Source organism: Garra rufa, chromosome 9, assembly GCF_049309525.1.
Source record: "Garra rufa chromosome 9, GarRuf1.0, whole genome shotgun sequence".
NCBI lineage: Eukaryota > Metazoa > Chordata > Actinopteri > Cypriniformes > Cyprinidae > Garra > Garra rufa.
The window spans coordinates 38,174,356-38,201,214 of record NC_133369.1 but is presented as its reverse complement, the minus strand read 5'-3'; the positions used below and the strand labels follow the sequence as shown (position 1 = coordinate 38,201,214).

At 36.0% G+C, this 26,859-nt stretch overlaps 1 protein-coding gene across 1 annotated transcript; it reads right to left on the bottom strand.

Moving 5' to 3' along the window:
• Nucleotides 1-1,423: 1,423 nt before the first annotated feature.
• On the bottom strand, nt 1,424-25,574 carry pde11al (phosphodiesterase 11a, like). Its single transcript, XM_073847487.1, has 20 exons — nt 24,801-25,574; nt 22,119-22,277; nt 19,929-20,018; nt 19,579-19,719; nt 17,178-17,242; nt 16,929-17,049; nt 15,912-15,987; nt 15,761-15,828; nt 15,520-15,612; nt 15,310-15,360; nt 12,692-12,838; nt 12,379-12,486; nt 9,215-9,324; nt 8,090-8,180; nt 2,856-2,956; nt 2,491-2,568; nt 2,344-2,407; nt 2,052-2,126; nt 1,864-1,947; nt 1,424-1,782 (listed from the first exon to the last, which is right to left on the bottom strand). Exons 1-20 carry the CDS (start codon nt 25,572-25,574, stop codon nt 1,513-1,515), a joined length of 2,766 nt encoding a protein of 921 aa, XP_073703588.1. The 3' UTR covers nt 1,424-1,512.
• Nucleotides 25,575-26,859: the final 1,285 nt, after the last annotated feature.

Here is a 26,859-nt window from a genome sequence, read left to right as displayed (position 1 = left end):
GTCATTTCTAATCAAAAAAAAAAAAACTTGGTTGAATAAAAGTACCTTTAAGTCAGAATTTAGCCAGGGGTATGAATAATTTCGGGCTTGACTGTATATATATAAACATAACAAAGTTGTCTCAGTCTCAAGTGTGTGCTTTACAAACCCCCTGCGGGTTCATGAGTTGATAAAAAGCTAATAATTAATGAAATCAAACCAAACCTAAAATGAAAATAAATAAATAGGGCTGCATACTTCATCAAAATGAAACAGAAGTAATGATATAAGTGTGATTATCAAACTAAAAGCTGCTATTTATTTACACTACCAGTCAAAGTTTTTGGACAGTAAGATTTTTAATGTTTTAAAGTGTTTTCTGCTCACCAAGCCTGCATTTATTTGATCCAAAGTACAACAAAAACAGTAAAATTTTGAAATATTTTTACTATTTAAAATAACTGTTTTCTATTTGAATATAGTTTAAAATGTAATTTATTCCTGTGATTTCAAAGCTACATTTAGCATCATTACTCCAGTCATAGGATCCTTCAAAAATCATTGTAATATTCTGATTTTCTGCTCAAAAACATTTATTATTATTATGTTGAGTTCAGAAGAACAGCATTTATCTGAAATATAAATCTTTTGAAATTTAAAGCATCCTTGCTAAATAAAACTATTAATTTCTACTATTTATTTTCTCCAAAGAAAATACAAAATAATAATAATAATAATTATACTGACTCCAAGCTTTTGAATAGTATAGTGTATGTAACAAAATCTTTTTATTTCAGACATTTCTGCTGATCTTTGGATCTTTCTATGCATAAAAGAATTCTGAAAAATTTTACTCAACTGATTTAAATATTGATCATACATTTTAAAAAATATTTCTTGAACAGCAAATCAGCATATTAAAATGATTTCTGAAAAATCATGTGACTACCTATTTTAAATAGTAAAAATATTTCAAAACCTTTTCTGTATTTTGGATCAAATAAACGCAGGCTTGGTGAGTAGAAGAGACTTCTTTAAAACACATTAAAAATGTGTTTATGTACTGTCCATGAATGCTAATGTAAGATGTGTAAAATGATAAAGTGTAAAATAAAATGTATTTTTAAAATGAAATTATTCTTGGTTTCAGCAGAAAAAAATATAAAAGGTTTTTATATTAGATGAACATATTACTTTTAAAATCGGCATATAGAACAAAATAACACAATATAATTTTTTGGACAAGTTGTGCAGCCTTGTATATAGATCATTTTGAAATAAGTACAAAATAAAACATTAACTGAAAAAAAAAAAAGATTAAATAATTAATCTCAGTTTTGTTAAATAAAGTTATGACCATTAACCAACATCATATAATTGTGAATATGCAAATATGTTGTTAGATTATTAAAATCTTAAAATCTCAGTGGGTACTTCAAGTAAATATTTTTTAAGTATTAGAGGTTCGGCAGACAAAATAGCTTAGGAACCCCTGACTCAGTAGGCCGTCCTTTAATCCTTACATCACGCCTCTTATTTGCAATTGGCTACTGTGGCTTGATTTGGCTCCACACTATGGGTGGAGTCTTCGCTCTGATTGGTCACCTCACTCTGACTTGATTCCGGCTCATGGGTGGAGTCTGAACTCTGAGAGGATTCTGTCTCTCCTGCCTCCAGACTGGAGATGCACTCAGAGGCTCTGCGTGTTTGCTGATAGGACAGACAAAGCTCCTCCCACTTCTTTCGGTTGGCATCAATTCCATCTACCATTGGCTGAAGCTTCCTATTCAACTTCACAAGAGCCTATAAAACACATTATCATCACTGTATAAAAGTTAATTAGCTGGAGTTAATTCATTTGCTTCATCTACTTAACTGTTTTACCTCGTATAACGGCTTACAAATTCCGTCAATCCATTCCAACTGAAGCACAGGAAGCTCGTCTTTACGATTGCGGTCAAAAATGGCCTGGATGGGAAATAGATTTTGAATGAGTTGACAGACAAATCAGCAAATTTAACTTTAAAACTCTGAAAAGCTAAACAATTCTCTATTGGTAAGAGAAAACATACAGCTGGTGTCAACTTCAGCTCTGATCTTTCCCTGTCACCTTGTTCAAAGAATTCACTGGTCACCAATTCAGCCACCTGGAATTAGAAACATAAGAGATATGACATTATATTTCATAAAATATGCAGTACTATAATTTTCTTACCCTGTGGAGAATTTTTTTTTATAAATCTGACGAATTTGTATATATGTTTTCTATAGAAAAAAATGCTAAAATAGGATATTATACTGGAAAACAAGACAAAAACAGAATAATATGGGTTTTTTGTTTGTTTTTTGCTGTGTCTGTCTAACCTGTTTTGAGATTTCCCATGGTCGAGTCACGGCACCCAAGTCACACGCAGTCATCAGCATAGACCTGGTATGTTTAAATATGTACATAGATATTTACAGTGGATCCTGGCATTTCTGTTATCAATTTTAAAAGTTGTAGACACTCACCTGAACATGTCTCTATGTTCTTCAACACTCCAACTGAATTGTCCAGACAAAACACACTCAAAGAACTTGGTTCTTCTTCTTTTATGTCCAATGGATATTGAGAAAACAAAACAAGAATTTTAATTAATTACAAGTTTACTATTTGGTTTTATTTAATGTTCTTCACGGCTTCTTTGAGATCTTCACCAGGCTGAACAAAGGGGGCTTAATATCACCTTTTCTGCCTCTTTTCAAATGGTGCCTCTCTGTGGCCTAAATGTGAATTACATGCATCTGGTGAAATATTTAGAGCTGTTTGAAGCTGAGGGTCTCTACCCTTTATAATGACTACTGAAACACATATGCCATTTCATACTGTTACTTACTTGAAGTACAAGGTGAGATCTGTGGACAGAATGGCCTGTTTCAATACCTGCATCATGTTGCTGTATTCCTTGGAGGACAGATTAGCAAAAATGTTGTGACCCTGTTGAAAGACAGGAAAAATGAGAAAAAGATTATTAAATATTGAATATTACATGTCAAAAGTGTTATTTGCAATAGTAAGAGGAGAGTGGGGCAAGATGTCTAAAATGCCAAAGTGGGTCACTTGCTTAATCTAGTGCAAATGCATGACAATGTGAGGAAGGAGGAACATTTCATATTTCCCTGCAACCTTGATGGTTGTATATTGAATAAAACGGTAAGTTTCTGAAAAGAGAGAAAGAAAGAGAAAAACAAATGTAGATCATTACATTTAATTTTATTGAGACCTTTAGGATTATTTAGGAGAAAAACTGATGAAATTTGTTGAGTCATCTTATCTTCCTAAAATCTCAGTGGGGGGAGGAATCGTATTTTTGTAGCCCAGTGCTTTTATTTAAATTTAGTAGATAGCAGACACCTTTAAACACAATTAGATCTACTCATTTAAGCTTCTTACCTAGAGGACAGCTTAAGCCTGTAAAGCCTGACACGGTTTGGAATAAAAATTAAAAAAGTATGTTTTTTTTAGCATCATATTTGATAGATCAGGCTTTTATGGGTAATTCAGCATGATATAGGAGAATATGGAGTAAAAAACACCTTAGCATTATATTGGGAGGCCCAAACTTGTCAGAAAGGCTCTTGAATTTCATTAAAAATATCTTAATTTGTGTTCCACAGATAAACAAATGTCTTACAGGTTTGGAAGAACATGAGGGTGAGTACTTAAAGGAGAACTCCGGTGTGATTTTGACCTAAAGTGTATTGAATCATGATACCGAGTGTGAACGTACCTTGCATATCTCATCTCGGTTTGTGTCCTGCTGTCCGAAATCTGGGGTCAGTTAGCCGATGCTCACAACAGGTTGTCAATGAGAGTCAACAGGGCATCGGAATAGCCATGTAAATAAATCACTGTTTTACGCCATTTACGAGGCATAAAGTAGCTCCACACTTCATTGGTAGACTTCCAAGGGCCCTGACATTTAAAACGAGACATTGAGAACTCAGAAAAAGCACCGGTAGTTTATTTACAAGAAGATTTATACAGACAGTACCTGGAAGAGAAAATCCGGTCGCCGCCATCTTGAACTTAGTCACGATAAGTCGAGTGTCGAACACCAAGGAATTTATCAGGTTATCAACTTATCAGGTTGTAGTTTCCTTCGTGCTCGACACTCGACTTATCGTGACTAAATTCAAGATGGCGGCGACCGGTCTGTTCCTGGTGGAAAATGTCTGTATAAATCTACTTGTAAATAAACTACCGGTGCTTTTTCTGAGTTCTCAATGTCTCGTTTTAAATGTCAGGGCCCTTGGAAGTCTACCAATGAAGTGTGGAGCTACTTTGTGCCTCGTAAATGGCGTAAAACAGTGATTTATTTACATGGCTTCTTCGATGCCCTATTGACTCTCATTGACAACCTGTTATTAGCGTCGGCTACTGACCCCAGATTTCGGACAGCTGGACACAAACCGAGATGAGATATGCAAGGTACGTTCACACTCGGTATCATGATTCAATACACTTTAGGTCAATATCACACCGGAGTTCTCCTTTAATAACAGCATTTTTATCTTTAGGTGAACTGTCCCTTCAACCCTACAGCATCTAGTGCATCATACAGTGTTTGATACACAAACTTCCAAGGCCTATAACTTAAAAACATAACCTTTTATGTGCTTTTTTGCACCAAATTGCAAAAATATGCAATTTGGTGCAGTTGCTGATATGTATATGGCCAAAAAGTATAAATAAATTCTGATAGCTTGTAATGTAAATCAGTGAGATCTTTTTATCAGTATAGCAGACTACGTACATTAAATGTGTATAGTCTACATATTTATACAAATATCAATAAAATGTCTTTGTAAGATGATAGTTAAATGCTTAATTTTATGGTCAAAGCTTTGTAGTTCTTATTGTGGGTAAAAAAATTTAATGCAATGCAATACAATGATGACTAAGAGATATCATTTTAAATAAAAATTCCATTATCATATATTTTATAATCATTTTTACCTGGTTTTTCTGAAAATGATTCAGGTACCTACAGTACACTGCTTCAGTCCAGTAGGAGTTCATCTTGAAATATTACTAGCAATATAAAATGTATTTTTACATTTACTTTATAAAAATCAGTAAAGATTTCACAGCAAAATACATGTTTACCACAACCTGTGGATTTTTTATTTTAATTATACTAAAAGACCTTTTACTTGCTAATAAAAAAGTATAAACTGTCAATCAGACGTCAAAAGGCACATAAACGATGTTTATAATTTACAGGCCTTAGAAATTAAATTTGTGTTTAAAATACAGTATGATTCAATAGGCGCTGTGGGGTTAAAGGGATAGTTCACCCAAAAATGAAAATTAATAACTAACCCTCAAAAAAAACATATTAAGATATTTTGGTGAAATCCGAGAGCTTTCTGACCCTGCATAGACAGCAACGCAACTCACACATTCAAGGCCCAAAAAAGTTTGAACAACACTCTTAAAAATAAGGGTGCTTCAAAAGGTTCTTTACAGCGAAGCCATAGAAGAACTGTTTTTGGTTCCACAAAGAGCCATTTAGTCAAAGGTTCTTTAAAGAACCATATCTGTCTTACCTGTCTTACCTTTTTTGAAATGTTTTAAAAGTTCTTTATGGAACCATTTAGACAAAAAAGGTTCTTCTATGGCATTGTGAAGCACCTTTATTTTTAAGAGTGTATTTCAAACTTTCTGGGCCTTGAATGTGTGAGTTGCGTTGCTGTCTATGCAGGGTCAGAAAGCTCTCGGATTTCATCAAAATATCTTAATTTATGTTTTGAAGATGAATGAAGGTCTTACAGGCGAAGAACTAAGAGAGATGGACGTTCTGCGTTCAACGTTCAACAGCATCACACGCATACATTATGCTACTCTGTTGAATAAAGTGGTAATTTTTGTTTTCTTTGTGCACATAAAGTATTCTCGTAGCTTCATAAAATTACAGTTGAACCACAGGTGTCACATGGACTATTTTAACAATGTCCTGTCTACCCTTCTGGGCCTTGAACGTGTCAGTTGCGTTGCTGTCTATGCAGGGTCAGAAAGCTCTTAGATTCATAAAAAATATCTTAATTTGTGTTCCGAAGATGAACGAAGGTCTTACAGGTTTGGAACGACACAAGGGTGAGTAATTAACAGTGTTGGGGTTAGTTACTCAAAAAAGTAATATATTACATATTACATATTACTCTCAAAAATAGTAATGCCTTACTTTACTTTATTACTCCCTGGAGAAAGTAACTAGTTATATTACTAGTTATATTACTAGTTACATTTTTTTTTCTTACACAAAAAAACTGTTATTCTAAACAAAAAAGCATGACCTACTGCGTGCATCCAGTGCATACGCGATCTCATAAAGCTCTTATAACACAATGGATATTATGCACAATTAATCTTTCATAAAGGTCTACGTGTGTTGTGATTCGTAAGCACGCAATATTCAGCACTGTTCAAAAGTTTTGAGCAGTGAGTGAATTCTATCTTAAACACCACTGATTGGCGATGCGTTCCAAAAATCAGCAGATGGCTACATTGCTCATGCTGCAAACAAGTTTTAAATCGAAACTGCCTATTCTTGCTCTTACTAATAATATATGTTGTTCTTGCTGCTTTTGTGCAATAGATGAACACATTTTTTTTTTTTTTAGATATTTTATGTTTAGATATTTCTATATTGCGGGAGTCCCGCGAATCATTTTATTTTCCCGCATCCCGCACACACACACACACACACACACACACACACACACACACACACACACACACACACACACGAGTCTCTACCCGCCCGCACCAGCACACGCACTTGTCCATCAAGTTTTGTCCCGCGCCGCACTCTTGTCTTTTGCGTTGGGTCCCGCGGGTTTGCAGGTCTCTATTTGCAAGTGCCGCTCTGCTGCTGGCTGCCGGGTGTCGACCAATCGGTGATGGTAATTTAATGATACCTCGTGCCAAACCCAGACCAATCACTGTTCCCATTCACGCCCCCCTCCCCTTCCCTTCTGTGTTGTCGTGTGCCTTGTGTGTAATGAAGGTGCTACTGGCAAATGTAACGCAAGTAACTAGCTCGGGAAAACTGTAATAATATTACAATTTTCGGACGAGTAATGCCTTACACTACTAGTTACTGAAAAAAGTAATATTATTACAGTAACGCGTTACTTTGTAACGCGTTACACCCAACACTGGTAATTAATGATAGAATTTTCATTTTTGGTTGAACTACCCCTTTAGGTAAAATGTGGAACAGCTTACCCCACTCTCTCCACCAGAGATGTGGAGAAAGCACATCTCTCATTCCAAGTTCTATTACTCTTACAAAGCCCTGTCTTTTCTGCTGAAATAAAGCCAATCATGAAAGCAGCGCTCACTTCACACCCCTGAGTATCATTCATAAAGAGCGAGTCTCCAAAGTTCTCTATGCATGTTCAGGCTCCGGGATAGAAAGCAATTTCTTTCTCTCCTTGCTTCAGTGCAGCTGACCCAAGAGGGGAATCTCCTTAGCACAGTTAATTGGTGTTGGTTAAAAAAGCTCAATGGACGTCTACAGGAAATCGATACAGAGCTTGGTCATGATTAAACAGCTCAGAGCTCAATCAGCCACTTAATCAAACGCTGACATCCATTTGCATTCGCTCCATCCACTGAGACATGCAAATGTGGACTGGGGTAAAATGGGTCATTTCTGCAAATCCATTACAGGAGAAGTGTGAGAGGGACTCATTGTTACTCTATTGCTTGACAATGTCCATTGTGTTCTGCAGATCGTTGTTCTCACACACCGCGGAGTCCTATGAAATTTTGTTTATTTACATTTTGAATTTGATTTGATTTTGAATTTCAGCCAGTTTTTTAAGAGTTTTGGGCCCCATTGTACAAACTATGTTTGATGTCTTGTGAAACTTTTCAATTACTGAATAATACATGAAAAAATGCTAGTGAAAATAATGAAAAAACAATTAATTGCCTATTTGTGTTACAAATAAGAGTACAAATGTAGTTTTTATGTATGAAAAGCTTTTACTTCTAATGCTCAGTGCTCATCTATGAGACCTGACCTGACAGACATGATAATTGATGCTGTTTGCTCACCTCACTCTGCAGGATCATGACGGCGTGGTTGAAATGATGATGCTCAAGTGTAGCAGATGTTCCGTACAGCAGTGCTAGTGCTGACCCAGACCTTTGGGAGCACAACATAGATCAGATATAAAACAATAAGCACATTATATGTTGCTGTACACACACAGGTCAAACTAAATAGACTCCACTACTAAAATTATGTAAAATATTAAATCTTTTTTTCTTTCAGAAATATATCTTGAATTAGGTTTTTTATTTTTATAATCCATTGGTAAATTGTGTAAAAAAAATAATTTAAGATAAATTCTCTGGAAACAAACTGTATTACCTTATTCTCAGATATACTACTGTTGAAAGATCATTTGGGATCAGTATATGTTTTCCTTTAATTAAAATATTGCTTTTATTCATCAAAGCATTAAATCGATCAAAAGTGACAGTAGAATTTCAAATAAATGCTGTTTTCTATTCATCAAAGAATCCTGAAAAAAGGGTATCATGATTTCCACAAAATATTAACCAGCACAGCTTTTTTTAACATTGTTAATAATAAGAAATATTTCTTTATCACCAAATCAGTATATTAAAATGATTGAAGGATCATGTGATACTGAAGACTGAATATTCAGCTTTGCATCACAGGAATAAACTACATTTTAAAATACATAAAAATAGAAAATAGTTATTTTGCATGATAATATTTCTCTGTCATTGCTGTATTTTTAATCAAATAAATCCAGCCTTGGTGAGCATAAGAGAAGTTTTTGTAAAACATTTTAAATAATCTTACTGAAAATGGTGGTAAATGTTTCTTGTTTTAAAAATATTTGGACATTTTAACTGGGCGAAAAAAATCGAAATGCAAATAATACAATGCAAGTAAACATGCAGAATTAGGACAGCAAAATAAAAAAGACTTTAATTGCTCATTTAGTGGAAGCTAGTCAGATATTAGACAGATGCCAACATTGACAGATTAGATAACATGCCTCAACCATGAAGAACTTTACTTTTACATGACAACTTTGGTGCTGTGTTGGTACTGTTGGGTCATCATTTGAGGCCCACTGTAAAATCTAAACTATCCAGCTAAGAGCCACTGACCTAATTCAAACTGACTGACTTTTGACTTACTTTGCCTGAAAGGCGTTGTTTGTGCCACGATGGTCCAGGTCATGGCAGAAACACCCAACCATAAGCGCGAGAGTCTCAGTGTCGGTCAGCACCTCCTGGAACCCAGCAGTCTGGACCGCAACAGAGAATCCCACTAATACAAATCCTCCAATTCAGTCATTAAATTATGGCTTTAAAGAACATTATTGAATTAAACAATATGCATTTACAGTCTTTACCTGAGAATATCATTAGAGGCATAGTTCACCCAACAATGAAAGTCATGTCATCATTTACTGATAATAGCTATGTTACCATCACCCTGTTTTGATGTGCATTTTAAAATATTGCATAAGAAATGAGTGATGGAAATGGCAAATTTCGAAAGAAAATCCCTCAAATTCGCAAAAAATTTCAACGCTCACTTGTGTGAAAAAGTGTTAATGCGAATGTTATTACCGAATAAATTGCGCATGTGATTTTGCGCTATGGGACAGGATCACCTGACTAACCAGTGTTTTATCGGCTCGCTCTGAGGCACAAGTAATTTATTATATATGAAATTTATTATATTCAGTGGCTTCTACTTTTCTTAGTGATATTGCCAGTTTATCAGGACTCGTTGGATGAAAACGGTGCTTATTCCAGTTTTGCGCACAAGTTAAATTCACAACCTTGAATGGAAATTACACTTGTTATAAAATTTATTTTTACTGTTGAACACTGAATGTGTTTATCTCTTCCATACGATAAAAGTGGGCTATAAAGCTCTAAAAAAAGGCAAAAAGCACCTTAAAACCATGATAAATGTAATCGATATGACTTGTGTGCAACACAGTCAATCAATTGCTTTTTGTAGTATTGTAGTAAAAATAAGTATTTGCCCCCTTCGCAAAACATGAAAAAAAAACAGCAAAACTCTTGTTGGCAATCACAGAGGTCAGACGTTTCTTGTAGTTTTTTAGCCAAGATGGAGGAACAGCTGATCACTGCTGATCAGAGACTGCATGCATGAAGTAGGTGAAGCAACATGTGCTTTGTAGTTTTTAAAGAACCCTTAAATATGAGTTAATTACTTTATATTAGACAAATATAGATCCGTGAATAGAAAGTTTAGAAATATAGACAGTCAATTTCTAAATCAGATACACATGATTTTTTTTTATTTTGCCCTGCATCGCGACTGCCACGATGTGACTACCGCGCATGTGTACATCGCGATGACGATGCTGAAACGATGTATCGTGCAGCCCTAGTCTGGAGGTCTAGGCCACTCCAGAACCTTAATGTGCTTCTTCTTGAGCCACTCTTTTGTTGCCTTGGCTGCCCTGACGATACATGGCCCCGTCCATCGTCCCTTTGATGCGGTGCAGTTGTCCTGTCCCCTTAGCAGAAAAACACCCCCAAAGTATAATGTTTCCACCTCCATGTTTGATGGTGAGGATGGTGTCCTTGGGGTCATAAGAAGCATTCCCCTCTCCTCCAAACACAGCGGGTTGATGCCAGAGAGCTTGATTTTGGCCTCATCTGACCACAACACTTTCACCCAGTTCTTCTCTAAATCATTCAGATGTTCACTGGCAAACTTCAGACGGGCATGTACATGTGCTTTCTTGAGCAGGGGGACCTATAGCGGGAGCTGCAGGATTTCAGTCCTTCACAGTGTAGTGTGTTACCAATTGTTTTCTTGATGACTATGGTCCAAGCTTTCTTAAGATCATTGACAAGATCCTCCTGTGTAGTTCTGGGCTGATTCCTCACCGTTTTCATGATCATCGAAACTCCACGAGGTGAGATCTTGCATGGAGCCCCAGACCGAGGGAGACTGACAGTTATTTTGTGTTTCCATTTGCGAATAATCACACTAACTGTTGTCACCTTCTCACCAAGCTGCTTGGCGATGGTCTTGTAGCCCATTCTAGCCTTGTGTAGGTCTACAATCTTGACCCTGACATCCTTGGACAGCTCTTTGGACTTGGTCATGGTGGAGAGTTTGGAATCTGATTGATTGATTGCTACTGTGGACAGGTGTCTTTTATACAGGTAACAAACTGAGATTAGTCTCAGCTCATGACCTGTATACAAGACACTTGGGAGGCAGAAATCTTGTTGATTGATGGGGGATCAAATACTTATTTTACTCATTACAAATGCAAATCAATGTATACCTTTTTTGAAATGCATTTTTCTGGATTTTTTGTTGTTATTCCGTCTCTCACCATTCAAATAAACCTACCATTAAAATTATAGACTGATCCATTTCTTTGTCAGTGGGCTAACATAAAAAATCAGCAGGGGAACAAATCATTTGTTTCACTTAAAGGGAACCCCACGTGTTAAGACTTGTATGGCTTAAAATAACATAAATTATGTCTCTTACTGAATTATGTAGTAAAAAATCTGTAAAAAAAAAATATGTTATTTAAAAAATCTTATCATTTTATACATATTTCGGACTATGGAGGTATAAGTGTAGCCTTTGAGAAAATACCATACCATCGATTTTTTCCAAAAGGAGTATAAATGCTCCCAGATATCGAGTGAAATCAGCGTTGAGAAACTCCTTCAGTGGCTGCGGCGTCATGACAAGCATCAGCATGTTCACATCCTGCCAGGATGGCATCTAGCGTTTCTTGTCTCTGCCATTTGTAAGCTCTTTCAATAGCTGTGATCTACAAAAGCCTCAAAAGCATCAGGGCTAAATTGGAGAGTCTTTTTTCTTTGTCCACAGGCACCTTCTCATTGTTTTCTCCTCTTCTTATTGCTAGAAAAAAGACTCGATTCTTTTGTTGCCCTTCGACTGAAAATTACAACCAAAAGCCACACAATGTGGCATCGTATTAGTATTTTATTTTCCGAGTTGTGTTGCGGTAAAAATAGCAACAGGTAGTGCCAGTAGCTCACAGAGTGCAGCCATTTGATGTCTTCGAAATAATGGCGCACCCCATATTTGAAAATATGTATGAAATGATGTGGATTTTTTTAAATAATGTAAATCTTTCATGGGTTTCCTAATACATATTTCAGTAAGAGGGACTTAATACCCAGTGTTCTCTTTATGAAGAATGTCATACAGGTTTTGACCGACATGAGGGTGATTAAATGACGACTTTTCATTCATGAGTGAACTATCAAATCACATATTCCAGCCCAGAAGGCCACTTTGATCATCATCTGTGACTTACGGTGATCATAACAAACATGCACTGCGAGACATTGAAGGCATGCCTCCAGTTGTGGTAGGCTACGGTGCGGTAGTTCTTCCTCACGGTCAGCAGCCAGCGGCACAGAACCTGAGCGGGAAAAGAAACGCTTAATGTAGTATTCACGCCGTACCTCCAGACCCTCTCCATGTTTCAGGAACCAGCCTGCAGCACAGTATCTCCCCAATCCATAACCCAGCTCCCTGCTTCACACAGCATACATATATAAGCAGCACTTTACTCTTTCAGTCAGTAGGACTGGCTTTGGCCCCCTCTCTCAGGGTGATTGCCTCACCTCATAATCAATTTTGAATTTCTGCACGACACCAAGCTCCAAAAACATCCGCAGGGAGGCAGTGATCATGGCGTCGTTGTCCAGAGAAAAGTCATTAAAGTGGAACTCATCGATCCCGAGCTCACTGCTTAGGGGAATCTTAGCAGCCTGAGAGAGGAGAGGGGACAATCTCAGCAACTCCAGTAGCAAGGCAATTAAACACCAGAGCAGAGCCTGATCCACTGAGGGCTCAAACAGAAAGAGTATATTACACTCTGCCATTTCAATTATTAATACTTCAACTCTCTCAAGTCTCGGACCCACCATCTATAAATTTCTAGAAAACGTTGGGAGCTGAGATGTTTTTTTTTTACACATCTATCTCTCTAATGTATGAGTTTAATTTGAAGTTTTCATCACGTCTCTCTGGAGAAAAGGTTTAAATATTATATATGCTGCTGATCTGTGAATCGTATATCAGCCTTTCAAGGGTTTGTTGTATCACATTTTGCAACACTACAGAATCTCACGCTGTAAAAAATAATAAAGTGGTGGTCATGTACAGTAAGTTGCAATGCTTTTGATATTTAATTCAAATGTGCTTTACTGGCATTTCTAATATTTGCGATGAATCAGATATTGAATGAACAAATTAGAAAATGATAAATTAGTACATAGTTTTTAATAAATTTTTTTTTTTTTTTTTTGCTATAGTTATACACTCCCAGTCAAAACTTTTTGAACAGTAAGATTTTTTAATGTTTTTTTTATATTAGTCTCTTCTGCTCACTAAGCCTGCATTTATTTGATTCAGATTACAGTAAAACAGTACAGTTTTGTAATATTTTTTACTATATATTTCATATTCAGTATGAATATATTTTAAAATGTATTGATTGCGATCAAAACAAAATTTCCACATGTCTTCAGTGTCACATGATCCTTCAGAAACCATTCTAATATGTTGATTTGCTGTTCAAGAAACATTTATTATTATCAATATTTAAAACAGTACATTTTTTAGGATTCTTTGATGAATAGAAAGATCCAAAATCAGCATTTATCTTAAATAAAAAAGTTTTTGTAACATATATACTATACCATTCAAAAGCTTGGAGTCAGTAAAATTATTATTTTTTGGATGATAGAAATTAATACTTTTATTTAGCAAGGATGCTTTAATTTGATCAAACAGGATTATAAATACATTTTGCTGTACTTTGGATCAAATAAATGCAGGCTTGGTGAGCAGAAGAGACTTCTTTAAAAAACATAAAAAATCCTACTATTCCTAAACTTTTTGACTGGTAGTGTAGCTTTATGAAATAGGACATAAAACACAAAGTAATTATTATTATAAATTATAACCTAAATTTAAACAAAAATTAAAGATAATAAAACAAATCAATAAAATATTTTTTTTTTTGTTATTCCTCTGACTTATTTTATATTTTTTTAAGTTACTTGAAATACACTAACATTCAAGTCTCGTGTGCCCAGCAATGCAGCATTTATTTTAAAGTATACAGTAAATAGCATAAAAACAATACAGTAAAAAGAAATATTATAATTTAAAACACTTTTCTAATTTAATATATTTTATATACATAATTTCTTTCATTATTCTTTTACTCCAGTCTTCAATGTCTCATGATGCTCAAAAAAATCTTTCTAATATGCTAATTTTGTGCTTGTTATCAGTGTTGAAAACATTCCCTTTTAATATTTTTGTGGAAACTGTGATACATTATTTCAAGATTCTTTGATTGTAATAACAATATTTATTTTAAAAATATATTTATTTGTTACATTACAAATATCTTTACTGCCACATTTGATCATTTTGCATCATTACTAAATAATATAATTTTTTTTTTTTATTTACTGACAATTTTTGCTTATTTTGTCTTTGAAATAGTTATTGCCGAATATACCGGCAAGTATTTATGATAAAATATACTTACTGTTGAAACTTGTTTATCATATATTTAAATATATTTAAATTTTTTAATCAGATTTATCACACACTTTTTTATGATTATTAACTTGAAATATCCATTGAGTGTCACTATAACTCTAATGCTTTGTGACGTTTTAAAATAACGTACCATCTGCACTACACCTAAACCTACCTCATAGTATGAACAAAAGCGAATGTGATGTAAAAACACAATCACAAGCATGCCGTTTTAGCTTGTGTTCTGATCTCACATCGTTCAGCTCTTTCATCATGAGTCATGTTTTTAACGGGATTCATACCCAAGGATTTCGCATCCTAAGTCCAATTCTCTGCCAGCTGAGCTACCAAACAAGCGTGTTATGTCTAGAAAGCAAAACATATAGAGCTGTAATCATAACTGTGTACGAAAATGATTAGAATTGCTCACTGTTTTACCGCCTATAGTGTTCATTTCTGTTGGCAACTGCAGTGATTTCTACTTATTGGTATGGATTTCGCATCCATACCAATGTTCCACAGGTATGTTTTCATCATCAGATCAGCAAATATACCACTGATCAAAAATGTTAGAACATCTAAAACTTTGTTATACATATAAATAATGAATTTAAAACATTAGCATATTTTCAGTGCTGAGGCATCTACTTAGTATAGACCGAATTATCATATTTTATCTTACCTTCAGTCGATCAACCTCTGCCTTGGAGCATGTAGCATGATAGGACAGCATCTGGGAAAAGACAGAAACAACCATACACTATGCACACTATGTAACCACACCACGCATGCACGATAAATTGTCTCTACTGGTCTGACAGATTTATATGCAAGCAAAAAATGTAGCTGTTATGTTAATGAGCAGTTTAAAACAACAAGAGATATTACTCACATCTAGAGCCACAGACTGCTTGGCCCAAGTCTTTTTCACCTGGTTATACATCATTGTGTTGTTAATGCCGAGACCACAGAAAATAACAAATGCCTGTGTGGAACAACGGAAAGGAAAATTACTCCTGCATACGATTTATGAAAGCACCAGTAGTGTAAGTAAGTATGCAAGACTCTAATTCACTTTTAAATTATTGATTAGTCATTTTATTCCAAAATCCAATGTTTGAATAAAGCCACACCTCAAATAACCTTTGATCTGCATCATTAAATGTCTTCCTATCCAAGCGATTCAAAATCTGGGCAACACCTATTTAAAGTAAGACAGTATTTTAGTTATTCTTTTTGTGGGTTTGTATATAATCAGTTAAGCGTTTGTGTGGGGAAACTCACCAATAATCTGATGTGTCCGATTCCAGATGGGGACGCATAAAACTGACCTGATATGGAAACCAGAAGCCTGGTCCGCCTGAGTAGCAAACACAATGCTTGCATGATACACGTGTGTGTTTGAGTACACTTGGGTTCATATATACAAGCTTAAAGTGTTAGTTCACCCAAAAAAGAAAATTCTGTCATTAATTACTCATCCTCATGTCTTTCCAAACCTGTACGACGTGCAATTCATCTTCAGAACACAAATTAGGATATTTTTGCTGTTAGTTTTGTTTTCTTTGTGTGCAAAAAAGTATTCTTGTAGCTTTATAAAATTATGGTTGAACCACTGATGTCACATGGACTAATTTAAAGATGTCCTTACTACCTTTCTGGACCTAGAATGTGTCAGAAATGTTTGTATTTCATCAAAAATAACTTCTTAATTTGTATTACGAAGATGAACAACGGTCTTGCGGGTTTGGAATGACATGAGGGTAAGTAATTAACCCTTGTGCGACCTTATGGACATTTTTGTCCATTTCAGTTTTGTTTTTTGTTATAAGTGTGCCTGTGTTAATGCCAACTGCATAAATTTTGACTCAGGTGTTTAATTTTATTGAAATTTTAATATTTCACCCTCATTTCAAAAAATCAGTTTTACCCTCTGTATAAAAATACTCACACTCAGGACCTTAAGGACAAAAATGTCCATATTGAAACCCATTAAAACTGCAATTTTTTAACCCAGGTCCATTAGACTATAAAATGATGCAATATTTGACAGTTTTTGGACATGGACATTTTTGTCCATTTTGCACCTATGTGTAACTTTTTTTTTGAATGCACAAGGGTTAATGACACAATTTTCTTTTTTGGGTCATCTATCTATTCAAGTACATTCTATTTTTCCATAATAAGTACTCTTTTTCTTTTTCACAATGCATACCAGATTGGGCTTTGAATCATACTTTGGTTTGAGCCAAGTGATCAAAATGAACATGAAACCGGTCTGGGAGGGTGTGTTCTGCTCACCTCAGCATCAAAGCGGGGATCCTGACAGACGTCACTAATGTTAACAGGCAGCCCGGTTGATGCTACTAACTCAGCAATGCTGTTATTGATCAGCCAGTCCGAGCAAGACACCTTCTCCATGCTGACTTTGTCAAATGCACACACATACATAGCATGGTATACATTGCTGGACATCCCGCTTACATTACATATGCTAAAAAATACACATTTAGCAGTTTGTCATATTATCAATAATCCCGTTATTCTCACCTGATGTCATGATCAACACTGCACAGTGGAGACATGAGCTCAAACGTCTGGGAGAACTTCACCACCTATGAACACAGTGAGAGAATAAAGGTGCTTTAAAAGGTTCTTCACAGTGATGCCATAGAAGAACCATTTATGGTTCTACAAAGAAGCATTCAGTCAAAGGTTATTTAAATAACCATCTCTTTCTTACCTTTTTATAATCTGAAGAACCTTCTTTCGCCACAAAGAACTTTTGTGAAACAGAAAGGTTCTTCAGATGTTAAAGGTTCTTTATGGAACCATTTAGACAAAAAAGGTTCTTCTTAATTTTTAAGAGTGTAGGGTCATTTTCAACGTATTCTGAGTATTTTAAAAGCACTTTGCTATGTAGTTACTAGAGTTTTCTTGGTGGCAGATAGATGTTCGCGTACTTGTTTTAAGTCTGATCTGTATTGTGATATTCAAGTACCTATATATGACTTGGGTCTCTCTTTTAAATGTAAACTGTATAACACTATAGAGAATTTTCACGACGGCCATTTTGGCGGCACTGAGCATAAACATTGCCACTGATCTGAATGAAACTCGCATGTTTAGCTGATCATTGCTGCTGAAAATGGTCAATTATTGTCATGTTTTGGGCAGTACTAATCGGTCGGGCAGAGAAAACATTTTAGCAAAAAGTTATAACAAATCAAGGAGAAAAGTGCAAAAACTATCTGAGGAACAAAAAGAGTTTGTGGTTGGCCAAACTAACCCAGGGTTTTCCAGGGCAAGAATCTTGACAATATTTGTGTTTGTTCTTATCATTTCCAGTCAGGTGAAATATTATGCTAATATCTTAAATAAATACTGCTCGTTTGTATCTTTACCACTCATTAACTTTAGTTTGTCAAAATATTGTGCCCTTTCCTGCTTACTAAGTCCTTCTCTAAATGATTTAGCAGCTTCCACACATTTTTTTCCATTGTTTAGATAGCATAAATGTGCAGAACAACGTATTCAGTACTACAATAACCGTGCAATCCATGCTGTTGTTTACATCCACGTATCACCAATATTGCCGCGCATCCGGGTAACTGACCAAATCGTGACGTACTGTAAGTGCAAACCCTCTATTTTACTTGCTTCTTCTCAGTTGTGCAACAACTTCTTCTGTGATAACTCTGAACTATCAAGTGCTGAAGAACGGTGCCCTCTTCTGGATGAAACATATACACAGTCAGTGACAACCATAGACTGTTGTTCTATTAAGAAGTCTAGCTATATAGAGCACTATAGTGATGATGCATTTTGTAGGCCAACCCAGAAGTTAACATCACCCAGATTTCCTTTACAAAAATCCAATAGGTTTTTTCACTGACTTTTGGATTGTTGAGGAACAAGCTTCATGACCAGCAGAAGTTTATGATTCTTACATGCTTTGTTCATCATAATAATCTTCACAAATGAACACATTACTAATCAGCAGAAGTAAAAAGCTAAACATAGGCTATAAACGAATTACTCCATGTTAGCATGACTTTAAAATCACCAACACTACGTTTTCAGCAACTAGCAATACTTTAGTTTACAGGAGCTATGTTAAGAAATGTCCTGGCTTTTCAAAGATTTATAATGGTAGTGAATGGGTGTTAAGATTTTGAAGTCCAATGAAGTGCATCCATCCATCATAAAAAGTACTTCAAATGGCTCTGGAGGGTTAAGAAAGGCCTTCTGAAGTAAGTAAATGTGTTTGTGTAAGAAAAATATCCATATTTAAAACTTTATAAACCGTAATCTCCAGCTTCGTCGTACGCATATTCACGAGAGAGTGGCGTTCCAGCGGATGACGTAGGACATAAGCGTAGCATAAGCTTTGGTAAGAATATGCTAGTCTTGTGAGAACCAAGTTTTGTTACAGCAAAGGAAAACCAGTCTCCTTTTGCCTTATATAAAAAAAATCCACTGCAATCTCAGTGAACACCAATCTCTTGTGAATGCGCATTCGACAATTAGCGGAAACTACAGAGTATGGTTTATAAAGTTTTAAATGTGGATATGGATTTTTGTACACAAACACATCAAATTACTTCAGAAGGCCTTTATTAACCCCCCAGAGCCATGTAGAGTACTTTTTATGATGGATGTATGTACTTTATTTTGCTTCAGAATCTCAACACCCATTCACTGTCATTATAAAGCTTGGAAGAGCCAGGACATTTTTTAATATAACTCCAATTGAATTCATCTGAGAATAAAAAAAAGAATGTGATATATACACCTAGGATGGCTTGAGGTAAATCATGGGGTAATTTTCATTTTTGAGTGAACTATCTCTTTAAGAAAAGTGGAATGAATAGGAAAAGACAATGAAAACACGAAAAAATAAGGATGGACCAAAATCATGCCAGAAAAGAGGACTAAAAAGCAATCTCACAGGAGAGTGGATGTCTTCTAGCAGAAGCACAGAGCAGCGCTCACACTGCAGCAATGTCAGCGCACGCTGCATGATCTTTCTCACGATCTTCTCCAGGTCCGTCTGCTCCTCGAACAGATCATTCACCACCTCCAACAGGGCCTTGAGGAACAACAGCAACAGCTCGAAATGTATTCAGATAACACAGGCCTTCAAGCGGACTATTAAATATTTTAAACCTTGAGACTTGAGGATTGTAAACAAGCTTACAAAATCAAACAACACACTGCCTGAGACGTCTAGAGGCAGATTTTGAATCAGTCTGAAAAACTGAGTTTTATTCAGCAACATTTCTGCAGGTCTTGACTCACCCTGCTCCTCTCGTACTCCTTGCGGGATTCGGAGAAGAGTTTGGCGTTAGAGATCGATATTCCACAGAATGGTAGATACATTTGCAGCACCTGTGGAGAAAAGTGTGATGCTTTCAAAGCTGCAGTCTGATTGATGCATGGCAGAAGAACTGGAGGCATCACACCAGTTCATCAGTTTATTTCTAGGGCATTTAGCATGTGTATCTGCTTTCAGGGCTGCTTGGCATAAATAATTCTAAAGAGAAATTCTCTGCTATTAATTACTATCTATAGAGAGCTGTTTTAAAGCAGTGATAAAAGTGAAAGGATGAGATTTGCGGGTACAGACTGACTTGTGCCCAGACACTGCAGTACTGGATCTGCTATACTGAAACTTAAAGGGATAGTTCACCTAAAAATTAACATTCTGTCATTAATTACTCACACTCATGTCATTCCAAAATGGTGAGACCTTTGATCTTCTTCGGAACACAAATTAAGAGGTCAAAAGTTTACATCCCCCTCTCAGAATCTGCAAAATGTTAATTATTTTACCAAAATAAGAGGGATCAAAATGCATGTTATTGTTTATTTAGTACTGACCTGATTAAGATATTTCACATGAAGGACGTTTACATATAATCCACAAGAGAAAATAATAGTTGCATTTAAATGATGCTGTTAATACTGATACTTAATACTGTGTTGTTACCTGAATGATCACAGTTGTGTTTTTTTGTTTAGTGATAGTTGTTCATGAGTCCCTTGTTTGTCCTGAACAGTTTAACTGCCTACTGTTCTTCAGAAAAAATCCTTCACGACCCAAAATTCTTTGGTTTTCCAGCGTTTTGGTGTATTTGAACCCTTTCCAACAATGACTGTATAATTTTGAGACAACTGAGGGACTCATATGCAACTATTACAGAAGGTTCAAGCGTTCACTGATGCTCCAGAAGGAAAAACAATCCATTAAGAGGGGGGTGAAAACTTTTGAACAGAATGGAGATGTGTACGTTTTTCTTATTTTGCCTAAATATCATATTTTTTCACTCAGTACTGCCCTTCAGAGACTTCAGAAGTCAGTTAAATGTTTCCCAGAAGACAAAATAAGTTACATTTACCCTGATCTTCAAGTTCAAAAAGTTTTCACCCCTGGTTCTTAATGTATGTTTTTTTTCCTTCTGAAGCATCAGTGAGTGTTTGAACCTTCTGTAATAGTTGCGTATGAGTCCCTCAGTTGTCCTCAATGTGAATTTAAAAATTATACAGTCATTGTTGGAAAGCTGTGGATCATTCCGGTAACAACACAGTATTAAGAATCAATACTATGTTATAAACTTTTAAACAGGGTCATTTTTATAAATTCATCTATTATTTTCTCTTGTGGACTATATGTAAACATCTTTTATGTGAAAAATCTTATTCAGGTCAGTACTAAATAAATAACAACATGCATTTTTTGATCCCTCTTATTTTGGTAAAATAATTAACATTTTGCAGATTCTGAAAGGAGCTTGTTATTCTAGGAGCCTCATAAAATGGAGGGTCAGAAAGTTCTCAGATTTCATCAAAAATATCTTAATTTGTCTTGTTGAAGGTTTCACAGATTTGGAATGACATGAGGGTGAGTAATTAATGACAGCATTTTAATTTTTGGGTGAACTATCCCTTTTAAGGGCTATTTTTACCTGATTTAACCCATAAATGTTGTTTTGTTAGTAGAAATGAAAGTATTTAGGTTGATTCATCAATATCCAAAGTCACCACTCCAAGAACTCTGCCCTCTTAAGTGAGTAGGGCATAGAGATTCTCACTTCCAATTGGAATTCTCCCAGTATCACATCTAGCTTTGATATATGCAGCCACTCGATAAATGTGCAAAATGACCACAGGGCTCCAATTGGTTATGCTCCTGTTTCTGAGGTTATGAATAAAGAATAAATCTTCAAATATGAATAACTCATTTTCTAAATCTATAACTACTTGTGCTCCAGCATAGCAGGATATTCGCCAAGGTGCTAATTCATCGATCTCTTTTGATTTAGCACAGCAATTATATTCACACTCTAGAGTTTCATTACCAGTTAAAGTTTGGGCAATGTTATAATAGGCATCTGGAGAATGTAACAGGCTATAAATCCACTAGCTGGAGCAGATACTTTAGAATATAATATCAGCACGAAGCCAAGAGAAAAGGAGAACAAAGCTTACCTTCTCATCGTCCTCTGTGAATGGAGTTCCGCTGGGGTTCTTGTTGATGGCCTGGACGACACCAATGACTTCACCGTCACTGTTGCGAATGGCCATGCACAGAATGGACTGAGTCTTATAGCCCGTCAGCTTGTCAATTTCATCACTGAACCGATGGTCCTACACAAGAGAAAGATTTCTATTTCAGATAAATGCTGTTCTTCTGAAATTTTTATTTATCAAAAAACCTGAAAAAAATCTACTCAGCTGTTTTTTACATAATAATAAGGATCATGTGACTCCAGTAATGATGCTAAAAATTCCGCTTTGAAATCACAGGAATAAATTACATTTTTAAATATATTCAAAAACAGTTATTTTAAATAGTAAAAATATTTCAGAATTTTACTGTTATTGCTGTACTTTGGATCAAATAAATGCAGGCTTGGTGAGCAGAAGAGACTTCTTAAAAAAAGATTTAAAAACTGTTCAAAAACTTTTGACTGGTAGTGTACATGTTGTTATTTAATATTACTCCGTTTGTAATTACACTCTAACAAAGACACCTTTAAAAGTGTAACCAAAATGCAATTTCTTTTTTAATAAAGTCAAACTTTACTTTGACTTTATTAAAGGAGTAGTTCACTTTCAGAACAAAAATTTACAGAAAATGTACTCACCCCCTTGTCATCCAAGATGTTTATGTCTTTCTTTTTTCAATCGTAAAGAAATTATGTTTTTTGAGGAAAATATTTCAGGATTTCTCTCCATATAATGGACTTCTATGGTGCCTGTGAGTTTGAACTTCCAAAATGCAGTTTTAATGCAGCTTCAAAGGGCCCTGAATGATCCCAGCCGGGGAAGAAGGGTCTTAACTAGCGAATCGATCGGTTATTTTCTAAAAACATTTACAATTTATATCTCCACACAGAGTACACACAGAAAATAACCAATTGTTTTGCTAGATAAGACCCTTCTTTCCATTATATGGAGAGAAATCCTGAAATGTTTTCCTCAAAAAACATAATTTCCTTACGACTGAAGAAAGAAAGACATGAACATCTTGGATGACAAGGGGGTGAGTACATTATCTGTAAGTTTTTGTTCTGAAAGTGAACTACTCCTTTAAGTCACTTATTTGGGTTTGGGTACAAACTGCATTCATTGCCACCAACATTTAAGTAAAAAGCAAAAAAATTCCAATGGACTGCTATGGGAAAGTGGCAACTTCACTGGACTGCATTAATGGATCTCTTCTGACCACAGTGTACTAGGGAAGGCTTGCCTGTGGCCATGATATAATGACGTGTACGCACGACTGCTAGTGTGTATTTGAAGATGGGGAAACAGTCAATGCTGTAATCACGATATCTTCACATGGGGAATGTGAGGTTCTTGAACCTTTTGACATAATCCAAATAATCAGTGATTCTAAACCTTTATCTTTATGCTATAGCTGCTGGGTAAACAAGAGAGCACTGTAAAACCACACTGGCATATGTGTAAACCATCCATTTTTTGTTGTTGTAAGAGTGTGTGGCCATTTGTAGATTTTATGAGTCTGGCTTCCAGTCTCATCCACAGCCATTTTTAGCTGTACAAAACAGCTCGTTTTGCTGCTTGATATTGCAAATTTGTGTGTCTTACCATATTTTAATGTATGTTTCTTAATTATGAGCTCACTGGTTTGTAGTACAAATAGTTTTACCGTTTACTGCATGTTGTTATTTTTGTTATTTCCCTATAGCAGCCAATGAACCGGATGTCTTACCCATAGGCTTACTTCTGCATTAAAGAAAAAGGTGGAGATAAAGAGAGTAGATTTCACCTGAAATATTAAACTTGGGGCAATCTGTGTTTTTAAATGTTGGCCAAAACATTTTGAGATTTATCTGCTCTTGACACAAAATGTTACTGTTTCATTAATAGTTTTGTTTCATAATTACTTTACTTTAAAAGTAGCTAAAAGTCTATAATAGGCTGTTTAAAGGCAGGTTCCATTGTGACAACTTACCCCAATATAGTCTGACAACATGTTTCTGTACCATTGATTAAATTGTTTCTTATCTCATGTGCAATAACAGTGGAAATGTTCAATAGTTTTATGCACCCAAGCCCTACTGTATATGTCTGCTAAAAAAAAACATGAAACCATCACAGAGTGGGTAATGGTTTTACTGGTTATTATAGGACTTGTACTGTTTTAATAAAAACTGTAATGGACCCTGTGGGTGGGTTTCTACTGGTAACTGGTCACCTTCTGTTGCTGGCTTGTTAAAACCAACAAATCCTAATGGAATATATCCCAAAACACACTACAGAAAACCATTTTTATTGGTTTTAATGGTTAAAAGTTGATTGTTTGTAATGGTATTTGTAGTGGAAGCCATCATAATTTCTGTGATGGTTTCTATATTGTCATAAATTGATGTTTTAGTCGAGCTTATTTGACGTACCCGTTTAAAACTTACTGTTATGTTTACCTCAGGCGAACGCGATGTTATTTATTGTGTATTTGGCAACAGGTAAAATACACACTGTGACTAACTTGTATAATTCGTGAAAGCATAAAAACCCTGTTGAAAACAACCTGCCTATATATAAAAAAACTCTTAACCTTCAACCTTTTGTTTCGACGTCTTTTATGTAAAACCAGCAAACCCCTCAACAAAGTACTGTCAGTGTTATTAGTCGCATGGCTACCTCGTATGCGTTCGGGATGTTGACGGTTTCTCCGTGTTCTGCTACATAACCTATGATGCCTTTTCCCCACGGAACCTGCACCTCGTTTGAGTCCAGAGTGCTTGAAGAGGGTCGCACCGTCGTACCCGAGTGCACATCAAAAAACTTGGACACGAGTGTCCTCTTATGAGACGGTCCCTCCACTAGGAAAAGCGAACACCTGTCTGCGTTTACCATGATGCACACATTGATAAGAATCTTGTAGCTGAGGTTCGTCATGTCAAGTTCGTTAGAAATGTCCTTAACCAGTTCGAGAAAAAACTCCCTCTCGTTGGACTCTTTGAGTCTGTATTTGTAATCAATGGCGCTGGAGGCATATTGAGGCACGTTCACCCGGGACTCGAGCAGCGCGCTCAGGATGTGCGCCGTGGTCGGCGGTAACGAACTGGCTTTCCGCAGGAGCGCGCGTCGTCGCATACTCGACTGGGACTCGTGAGCCGTGAGACTGACGTGCTCGTCGTAGGTCCGGTGCGCCGTCATCGCTTTGGACCGGGCGAAGTTCCTGCGGAGCTCCATGTGGGACGATCTACGCTTCAGTCCGTCGGGGTTCGTGGTCCAGAATGGATCCCTCGGCACTCCGCGTTTCTCCTCCACCGGTGAGGTTTTGGACGGCTGATGCTCTTTGAGCCACCTGCTCAGGGTGTCACATTTTCCCTTCCTGGCGAGATATTCCTCAAAAAGCTCAGGATGGCAGTCCAAAAATGCCTCCACGTCGGAAAAATCAAAAGTTGTCATGTCGGCAGCCGAAAAGCCACAGCCAAAGTGTTGTGGAGTCGTCTACAGTAACGCTCAGCTCACTGTACTGCTGCACACACTTCTTCACACATCCATCTGCCATTTACATATCACAGCTCTCCAGCCTTCCCTTCTCACACCGTCTTTTATGAGGCTCGTGGAGTTGAACAGTGAAATAAATAATGAAATGTGACTGATGCACGATGACGCTGAAATATAATAAGCAATTTGTTCAAGCAGTTGGCAGGTAAGACGCAGATCTCCTCTGGGAGGGACCTGAATAAACATAAAAGCAAATTAATAGTTGTCTGTTCAGTGAGACTGAAAATTGATGTTTTTTTTGTGTCTAGCGGAAGTTTAATGAAGCTGTTTTTGTTTCATGAAGCTCTTTTTATGCGGTATGCGTGTGTGCGTGTGTGTGTGTGTGTGTGTGTGTGTGTGTGTGAGTGAGAGAGAGATTATTTTTCAATACCTTATTAAACACTTTTGAAGTAGCCCCAGACTGAAAATTATGACTGCTTTCATTTGTCATTAAAGAGTCCCTTTAATCTAAGTCTGTCCACATTATGTATATTCCAACTATTCCATAGTCCATTTTTTTCTGTTTGCACAGTCATAATGAATTTTATATTAAAAAAACCTCTGTGAATTGAAATTTGTATTGCTTTGCTGTCACCAAAGGGAAATTAGCCTTGCACTCAATGGTGTTGTACACACCATTACACTTCTTCAAATCATTAAGCAAATAAGACCAATAAATAATAATATGCACATTACATATTTGGTAGATGCCAAAGTGACTTGAGGTCATGCATTCACTGGAAATCACACCCATGAGCTTGGCAATGCTCTACTGTTTGAACTACAGGGATACTGAAAAATCATTACAAAATAAATGTAAACATGCAAACAAGATAATACCTTACAGAACAGTATATGAACCGATCAAATAACACAAAATAAACAGGGTGAACTGCAAAGTGGAAAAGTATTTTTGTGCAATGAAGCATTGAAAAGAAAAACGTTTGAAGATTTAAAGCAAACAAGTGTGCAGTTTAAGTAATAAAGTGTTATATTTAGAGCAATTTTCTTGTATAAAAAGTGACAATGGAATTAGTATATGTCAGTTATGTCAGCTGAAACTGGTTTTTGGAAAATAGTATCTGGTTTTTTACCAGTCCAAAGTGGTATACCAACCATAACCACCTTGATCAGATGATCAAACAGTACTTAAAAACAAACAAACAGTACTTTTAAAACAGTACTTAAAACTTGCAGAATCTGC